Source organism: Sardina pilchardus, chromosome 4 (assembly GCF_963854185.1).
Source record: "Sardina pilchardus chromosome 4, fSarPil1.1, whole genome shotgun sequence".
Classification (NCBI taxonomy): Eukaryota; Metazoa; Chordata; class Actinopteri; order Clupeiformes; family Clupeidae; genus Sardina; species Sardina pilchardus.
Window position 1 is genome coordinate 39,722,149 of NC_084997.1, and position 10,000 is coordinate 39,732,148.

General features: G+C 44.3%; 1 protein-coding gene across 1 annotated transcript in view; it reads left to right on the plus strand.

Annotated features, from left to right (window-relative positions):
- Positions 1-8,685, plus strand: part of LOC134079095 (glucose-6-phosphate exchanger SLC37A1-like) — a 20,206-nt gene extending 11,521 nt beyond the window's left edge. The window contains exons 3-6 of the mRNA XM_062535264.1: positions 2,885-2,963; positions 3,353-3,488; positions 4,104-4,180; positions 8,679-8,685. Of these exons, the coding sequence (XP_062391248.1) occupies positions 2,885-2,963; positions 3,353-3,488; positions 4,104-4,180; positions 8,679-8,685 (299 nt within the window). The remainder of the gene's footprint in view (positions 1-2,884; positions 2,964-3,352; positions 3,489-4,103; positions 4,181-8,678) is intronic.
- The last annotated feature ends 1,315 nt before the right edge of the window (positions 8,686-10,000 follow it).

Below are 10,000 nucleotides of genomic sequence, written 5' to 3' on the forward strand. Positions count from 1 at the left end.
ACACACACACACACACATACCCACTCACGCATGCGCGCACGCACACACGCATGCACACGCAAACAAAATAGCCTTTACAAAAATATTACTGGTTCGGAAAAAAAACTTCCCGACACTTCAATTACCATTGGACACTACAGACTACAGACTACAGAGGTTTTTGGACCCATGTACTGGTACAAGGGGTGTGTGTGTGTGTGTTTCTGTGTGTGTGTGTGTGTGTGTGTGTGTGTGTGTGTGTGTGTGTGTGATTTAAACAAAAGGCAAATGGAAAACTGGATGTACATGCACAGGGGTTTGGTGTGTCATCAGACTGGCCAGATCTAAATGACCTCTGCAGGAGAACAGGTACAGAACTGAAGTGGACCTCCCACCCACACCCTGTAGAGGTCTCTGATGCAGTGGTGGAGGACCCATCAGTCACTGTAGAGGCAACTCTGCATCACAACAACACCACCCAACTGCTCCAACCAAGAACAGCAAGGCAGACTCTCCTGGAGAATCAGAGAGCCAAAAACATGGAGTACTGGTCCAATTTAAAACTCCAGGGAAAGTTGGCAAAACTGCCCTGTGCAGACCACTCCGTTTCACACACCATCTACAGTAATGCCACCATTGGAGAAGACATCCTCACCTTTTGTGTAAAAGCCCGCCTTCAGGTTCTCCCCACAAAATACAACCTCTCACTATGGTTTCCCTCCAACCATTCACCCCTCTGTATGCTGCATGACCCCCCCCAACATCTGGAGTCAGTAGCCCACATTATGAACAGCTGTAGCTCCCTTAAAGGACTGTATATTTCCAGACATGACAGACTTGTGGACCTCATAGCTGCTCAGATCCCACACACAGAGGAAGAGCAGATCTACAAACACACCACTGTCCACTCTGAATGGTTTTATTCCCCTGCAAACACCTTCTCTGGAATTGCAAACACACCGGACATTATCATCATTTCTCAGAGTGCTAAAACAGTTAAAATATTTGAAGTGTCATGTGCTTTTGACCTATTTATGGAGGACTCATACTGTGCAAAAACACTTAAATACCAGCCTTTGATTTCGGTCATTGAGAACCTAGGTTACAAATGCCAGCTCATTGTGTTAGTGTTTGGTAGCCTAGGTCATGTACATAGGTTGGTGGTCCGTGGGCTTTGTATTGGGGGACTATATAAGACTAAGGCTAAGCAGCTTGTAAAATACTGTTCCATATCAGCAGTTATAGGAAGCATGTTTATTTGGAAGAGACGATGTTTCCTATACCCTTGAACCTGTGGACTCATGGTGGATTGTTGAACTGCTTTAATCTACTGGATTATTCAAGAAATTTGATTCCTTATGTAACTTGACTTGTAAAGTGGAATCAAATAAAGTATATAATGTGTGTGTGTGGTGCCTGTCTCTACACACATGTTTGGTGATCCCTGTGTGTGTGTGTGTGTGTGTGTGTGTGTACCAGTTGTTTCTCTGCTCTGAGTTTGTACTGGTTGGCCTCTTCTCTCCTTTTCAGATACTCTTCCCTCGCTGCAGCAACCCTGTAGCAGGACAGAGGAGCACATTATGTGTGTGTGTGTGTGTGAGTGTGTGCGTGTGTGTGAGAGAGAGTGTGTGTGTGCACGTGTGTGTGAGAGAAAGTGTGTGTGTGTGAGAGAGAGAGAGTGTGTGTGAGAGAGAGTATGTGTGTGTGTGTGTGTGAGAGAGAGAGAGAGTGTGTGTGTGTATGTATGCATGCATGCGTGTGTGTGTGTGAGTGTATGTGTGTGTATGCATGTGTGCGTGCGTGCGTGTGTGTGAGAGAGAGTGTGTGTGTGTGTGTGTGCGTGCGTGTGTGTGTGTGAGAGTGTGTGTGAGAGTGTGTGTGCGTGCGTGTGTGTGTGTGTGTCATAGACTGTATAAATAAGTGAGTAATTAGGGCTGTAACTGACTTACATGTTATAAGGCTCTGGAATATTGGGCCCGTTTCCATGGTGATCCTGGCGGAGAGGATGATGGGAAGGGGGTGGAGCTTGCTGCAGAGCATCCAATTGGGCATGATAGTGACCATAGTAACGCCCTGCTCTTACCTAACACACACACTCACACAACATTCAAGGTACGCATACAAGATGTACACAGACACACACACATAAGATATAGATCTTATACACAAACACACATAAGATATGCACCTTAAGCCCAATTCACACCAAAGATTCCCGACGCCGACGAGACTGAGTTGCAGCGGTGTGAATCAGAAGTTGCACGTAGTTGCAAGCAGTCGCAAGCCGTCGCAGAGCATTAAACATGTTGAGTCGCAGTCGCAAGGTTTTAGAACGTCGCGGCTCGTCTCGTCGGGACGCTTTGGTCTGAACCCTACTTTAAACGACAGTTCAGTATATTTACTGTTGCCATGGTGCCACGACCCTTATTACGTAACGGCCCCAACTCTGGGACCAACAATTTCACGGTGCCGTGCCGGTGCTGGCTTTTTGGCACCAGCACCTGTCATTGTTCGGTCGAAACACGCAGAACCAGTTCGAGATTGGGCACCGGCACGGCACCAGCACCGGCACCGCTGCGGTCGAAACGAGGTAACAGAGTAACTGAAGTTCTGGACTCTGGCACCTTCTCTCTGCCCACCTGTGCATAGAATACATGTGTGTGTGTATGTAACCTGTGTGTGTGTGTGTGTGTGTATATATAACGTGTGTGTGTGTGTGTGTGTGTGTGTGTATATAACGTGTGTGTGTGTGTGTGTGTGTGTATATAACGTGTGTGTGTGTGTGTGTGTGTGTGTGTGTATATATATAACGTGTGTGTGTGTGTGTGTGTGTGTGTGTGTGTATATAACGTGTGTGTGTGTGTGTGTGTGCATAACGTGTGTGTGTGTTTTGCTATGTGTGCAGATAAGAGTAACTATAAGCAGCTTCTTGGAGCCATGGACTACTCCTTTCTCTGTGCTTACGCTGTGGGCATGTATCTCAGGTAACACACACACACACACACACACACACACACACACACACACACACACACACACACACACACACACACACGCACACACACACCTCTTACACTACACTGAGCCTGTGTGCTAGAGATCATGTATCTCAGGTAACACACACACACACACACACACACACACCTCTTACACTACACTGAGCCCGTGTGCTAGACATCATGTATCTCAGGTAGCACACACACACACACACACACACACACACACACACACACACACACACACACACCTCTTACACTACACTGAGCCCGTGTGCTAGAGATCATGTATCTCATTCACTATGTATCACCAGTCTTCACAGGTCATCATTATAAGCCTGCACTAATATGTGATGTCATCTTTGTGCGCCTTGCAGTGGCATCATTGGTGAACGCCTACCCATCCGTCTCTACCTCACAGTTGGCATGATAACCAGTGGGCTCTTCACCTGTCTGTTTGGTTTTGGGTACATCTACAATATCCACTCTCTAGGGTTCTACATCTTCATCCAGGTACACACACACACACACACACACACACACACACACACCTACAATATCCACTCTCTAGGGTTCTACATATTCATCCAGGTACACACACACACACTCGTACAACATGAGCATGTGAGCTTCGTGTGGTTTTGACGTGTGTGTGTGTGTGTGTGTGTGTGTGTGTGTGTGTGTGTGTGTGTGTGGAGCATGTGTGTGTGTGTGTGTGTGTGTGTGTGTGTGTGTGTGTGGAGCATGTGTGTGTTGACGGTTCATGTTGCCTCATACCCGTACGTCACCTATAACACAATTTATTTGGGGTGTCACGATTTTCCAAATCCTCGATTCGATTTAATTTTCGATTCAATTCGACTTTCGATCTTTTTTTTATTAATGTATTCCTTCTGTCATTATTATTATTATTTTCATTTATATTGTTTTGCCCTTTTCTTATTCTGTTTCGGGGGGCTTTTATTTTGAAAGACATTTTTATTAAACACACACTCACACACATATAGACCCGCACACACTGCGTATGTGTTGCTATGCTATGATCTCTTTCCAAGATATTGCCTTTGGGCCAAAACAAAAGCATTCAAATGTGTGTGTGTGTGTGTGTGTGTGTGTGTGTGTGTTTAGGTGGCCAATGGCCTGGTCCAGACTACAGGTTGGCCCAGTGTAGTCACTTGCATTGGAAACTGGTTTGGCAAAGGAAGGTACGTACACTTCTTAAGTGTTTGTGTGTATCATGTCTATGTGTGCTTGTTTGTGTGTGTGTGTGTGTGTGTGTATCATGTATAATTCAAGAATATAAACACTAGACTAGTCCACTACGTTACCTTAGAAACAAGAATATAAATACTAGTCCACTACGTTACCTTAGGAACATGGACGATAATGTCGATACTAGTCCACTACGTTACCTTAGGAACATGGACGATAATGTCGATAGTAGTCCACTACGTAAGCTTAGGAACATGGACGATAATGTCGACGCTAGTCCACTACGTAAGCTTAGGAACATGGACGATAATGTCGATACTAGTCCACTGCGTTACCTTAGGAACATGGACGATAATGTCGATACTAGTCCACTGCGTTAGCTTAGGAACATGGACGATAATGTCGACACTAGTCCACTGCGTTACCTTAGGAACATGGACGATAATGTCGACACTAGTCCACTGCGTTACCTTAGGAACATGGACGATAATGTCGACACTAGTCCACTACGTTACCTTAGAAACGAGAATATAAATACTAGTCCACTACGTTACCTTAGGAACATGGACGATAATGTCGATACTAGTCCACTACGTAAGCTTAGGAACATGGACGATAATGTCGACGCTAGTCCACTACGTAAGCTTAGGAACATGGACGATAATGTCGATACTAGTCCACTACGTTAGCTTAGGAACATGGACGATAATGTCGATACTAGTCCACTGCGTTAGCTTAGGAACATGGACGATAATGTCGATACTAGTCCACTGCGTTACCTTAAGAACAAGAATATAAATGCTAATCCACCACGTTTGACGTTACCTTAGGAACATGGAGGATAATGTCGATACTAGTCCACTACGTTAGCTTAGGAACATGGAGGATAATGTGGATACTAGTCCACTGCGTTACCTTAGGAACATGGACGATAATGTCGACACTAGTCCACCACGTAACCTTAGGAGAATGGAATTGGTGAGTCCCAGGAATTCGTTTTCCCAAGCATTTACTTTATATACACAAACACACACACACACACACACACACACACACACATATAAAGGCCGGGACACACCAACCCGATTATCGGCTGTGGAATGTCGTCGTTTGAGGGACTCGAGTCCCGTTTGGTGTGTTCCGTTTGATGTGTCTCGTTTGGTGTGTCCCGTTTGGTGTGTCCGGTTTGGTGTGTTCCGTTTGGTGTGTCCGGTTTGGTGTGTCCCGTTTGGTGTGTTCCGTTTGGTGTGTCCGGTTTGGTGTGTCCCGTTTGGTGTGTTCCGTTTGGTGTGTCCCGTTTGGTGTGTTCCGTTCGGTGTGTCCCGTTTGGTGTGTCCCGTTTGGTGTGTCCCATTTCCATGTCAAATGGCCCCAATCTGACTGGTGGAGTGCCAGCCCTTCTGAACATCTCGGATTAGCATGACCATTGCTAGGTAGCAAGGACTTTGGCTAAACTAACCATTAATATGATAAACTATCAACATGTTTTTGGTAGTACTAGTAGACTACCACACAGTTGCTGCACGTATGTTATTTCAGGTTAGTTTGCAACAATATTGAAGTTTAACCAAAGTCCTTGCTACCTAGCGAGCGAACATCACTAGCAGTTCCCATTCACTTTTCTTTTACTGCGCTAACGTTAGGTAGCTTAGCTAGTTGGCTCAGTTAACAGGTGAAAATAAATTATTTATTCCTTGCCCAAGAGAGTGTGTTCATTGGCATCACACGCAGCAATGATCATGAAATAGTACGCTGTACATATTTATATTTCATTATTGGGTAATCAGAGAAGTCCAAAACTAGCGCCATTTCGTTCCATTGTCGAATCCTTCTAAATCTTGGTAACTAGACTCTGCTGTCACCTCACTACTCAGAAACTCTAGGACCCATATCAAAATAAAAGTCCTAGCACATTTCCAGTAGGGGTATACAACAGTACAGGATATTAACACTAGAAGCGCCAAGCGCCGGTCATTTGACCGCTGACGCGTATTCCTAGGAGCGCCGTGTGGGTTTGACCTAGATATACCTAGAACTGCCGGGCTGCGGTCATTTGACCGCAGCGATAACAAAAAAAAAAAAATCTTTTCACTCGAATAAATTCCAGGACCATACGTTCACGACTTTTCCTAAATACGCGTGTTTTGTCACCCAGAATTTTTACATGATCGAAAGCACACCGGTACAAGCTAGTTTAGAGTTATTTTGCGCTCATTATGTGACAACATGTTGTCTCGCGTTCGGCCATGTTTGTCCAGGCTGCTATTCTCTTTTCTCACAGCAGATGTCGCAAGGGTTTCCTGACAGTCGGGCATGAGAATAATATTTTACCATAAAACATATAGGCCTAGTTTATATATGTGCAATATGTATTATATGTGATTTATTTTAATAACTATTTTTCATTTACATGGCATAGTCTATGGAGGCGATTTACAGTGGTAAAATGCGAGTTTGTTTTGAAAACGTTGCGACGTTCTATTAGGCAGGCCTACATGTGTAAAACATATTTTCAGCTGAAATTCGTCCGTCGTAGCCTATTTATGTACGTAGGGCGCGTAGGCTATGCCTACGTACATTCATAGTTGTATATCTTATCTTCTATTTGTATGGAGTGAGATAGCTGTCAATATATTCGTGTCATAGATTTGATGCACTTTCGTAGCCTATTTGTCTGTAGTCGTGCATAAAATAAATATTTGTGAGTTCTCAAATGAGTCCAGTCGTGCATAAAATATATTGTGTGTATTTTATCCATCCGAATACGGATGGGAAAAAAATACGAATTCAAAAATTACAAGTAGCCTAGCCTACGAAATCAAACTTTACAGGTAGGCTTTCATTTATGAGTAGCCTAGGCTACGACTTCGCACAAGTGACTGAACTGTCAAAATACGTCATCGCCACACAACCACTCTCATTGTCGTTGGTGGATGTAAAGAGCAACACCAGCACGGCCCTGTTTTATACTCCAGATTTTGTTGAGAGCATGACTGAGACATTACTTGTTTGCTGGACTGATTGAGTTAAGTTGCTGGGTGATGAAAACGACAAGTGGCGCAGTGTAAACGTCCCTGACTGCGACGCTGGAGACCCGTGTTTACATCCTGGCAGGAACGTAATATTATAGTTCATTAGCTGAATTCACTGACCGTTTTTGAACGTCGACGAACAATTATTTTTTGTTAATGTTTTTTAATAACAAGCTAACAATTAACGAAAAATAATTTCGCCAGCCAATAATTTTCTAAGCCAAACTTTGGCTAAGCCAGTTAGACCTTTTGCATCTAAAAATAATTATATCAGAGACACACGCGAAAAATAAACGCGAGCTTATAAACGATTCCCACTGGATACACTATCAGTATTGTGCTCGTTGCTACGATAGGCTACACAGGACTCAGTTGCATGTTCTATAGACATGAAGTGGCAACTAAAGCCATCATCAGCCATGAAAACTTCAGCCAGCCGTTATTCTCAAAGCAAATGGCTTCGGGGTCTATAGGCTACACACTGTCCATTGCAAACATAGGCCTAGCCTATTTGAAACCGATCATTCCCCCTCCCCCATACACGTCTAACCAGTTCACTGAGGGGGGTGGGGGTCGTTTTGCTACGTGTGGACATGGTCTAGGCTACAGACATCACTGTAGCATTGACAAATGCCTCCCCACCCCCATTGCATGGCTGTAGGCTGGCTGTTTGTTGTTTACATGCAACTCGTGGAAGAATGCGCAATCATGTTTCATCGCGCGTTTTAGAGCTCTTACATACTCAACGCATTGCTACGCATACGCGGCCGCAAGGCTACGCATCGCTACGCTTTGGCCGCCATTACTGGGCAGTCACACGCTTGCGTCCGCCAACGTATGCCTCATTTTGTCACATTTCCATAAACGCGAACTGATTGGTTTGTCAGTGTTCGAAAATTTGCATACACGGAATTTCATTGGCTGGCGCTTGCGCGATCCGTCAAAAGTTGAACATTTCTCAACTTTTTAGCGGAGGCAACGTATCTCAGGCAACGCATCGGACCCACAATTCAGTGCGGCATGAAATGAAGTCCAGCCAATGTAAAGTGAATGGGAAAACAACGGACGAACGTTGGCGGACGCAAGCGTGTGACTGCGCCGTTATGCGTCGATGCGTAGCAAAATGTGTCATCCCAGTTTTTGATACGCGACGCACCGAAGCATGCAATACCATGCGTTGTGGGTGGGGGCGATACTTCAATAATTGTTCAGTATTTCAACTATATGCCATATTTACAGAAGAAGCTTTGACTATAATTGCGGGCAAAGAGTAAAAACTATGTGAAAGTACGAAAATGTCCACATTTGTACCCAGCTACCAATAAATACTGGCAGTTAAGATGGTTGAGTGAGTTTGTGAAGCATAGGATTACCGAGTGAACATGTTCGGTAGGCAATAATAATGAACGTTGTGTGTACGTGTGTGTATGAAGTTAATATGCTGTGTGACCTCCTCGAGAGGCTGAATGGCAGAGAGAGATTATTGTCCAATGTTTTTAACAATACCAGTGGTGTTAAATTGATGATTATCGCCTATATATTATGTAAATGTGAATAATACAGTGCTACCCCCTGTTGCGTGAGCGGTGTATTGCGTTTTGCTATTGCCCGCGTTGCTTGCGTTCGCTGTGTACACTATGAAAGGGAGCCCGTCACTCGCGTAGCTAACGTTCCTTGCTTGCGTTGCTCGCGTTGAGTATGTAAGCGCCCTTAGAATGTTCGAATTCGCCAGCGTGCGTGTAGGCCTAGTTGTGTGAATAGAAAATAATAGAATATACTTTATTGATGCCTTGTTCAAAAGTACTTCTGCCATAACCTACCCAGGTCGGGGATCGAACCAGCAACTCTTTGATGTGAGGGCTGAAGCTCTAACCAGTGAGCTACGGCTTTGTCCCTCCGGAACGTTAATGCGTGTCTCAATCCATAATCACGAATTCACATAGGCTAGAAGTTAGCTTACATTGTAGAAACAATAGGCCAATAGCTGTTTTTCAGCAGACATCGAAACATAGCCTACACATTCGCAAAACGGAGAATATCTTTTTCACTCATCATTTTTAATTAGCCTAGGCTACTTCTCGCGCCTATGCCTGCTCAGCATTTATGCTCTCTCTATCTCCCTCCCTCCGAGGTAGCTAGACCTAGATGCTTCTCCCTAAATGAATGAACATTGTCTTAGAAAGTAGCCGCGGTAGCCTGTAAAATGCGGCATGAAATCCTGGCTACTGTGTAATTGAAACCAGACTAGGTTAGGCTCTTTGTTCGGTCCGGTCATTTTCGGCGGCGCGAACATAGCTAGGCCCTACCTATTAAATGAATAGAAGTGTATTTGGGGAGTGAATTAGAACTAGCCACCCATTCAATTTAGAGCTTAGATTATCTGCCCAAACCCGAACTGCGGGTTACGGATCTCGAGATCCAACAACACCGGTGTTGGGTCGACATTTTTCATCCTTCCCCTCCCGTCGGGTCAGGCTCCTATAATCACAGAAGGCGTATGCCTCCGTTTTAAAATAGCCAAGATTTCTAAGTAGGCTAGCATACAAAATGTAAAAACGAAATATAAAAAATGAAATACTATGAAAAAGTTGAAAGTCAAGTTTGCTCAAGGTTTGTTCAAGAACTCCTCCAGAGTTTTTTCCTCAAACAACACAAATCAACACAAATAAATGAACTGATAACTCAAACGTGCTGTAGGCCTATGTCATAATGAAACAACCAGACAACACAGTCTGACAAATGTATTCTAACGATTTGATTCGTGCACGAAGCGCCATCTAG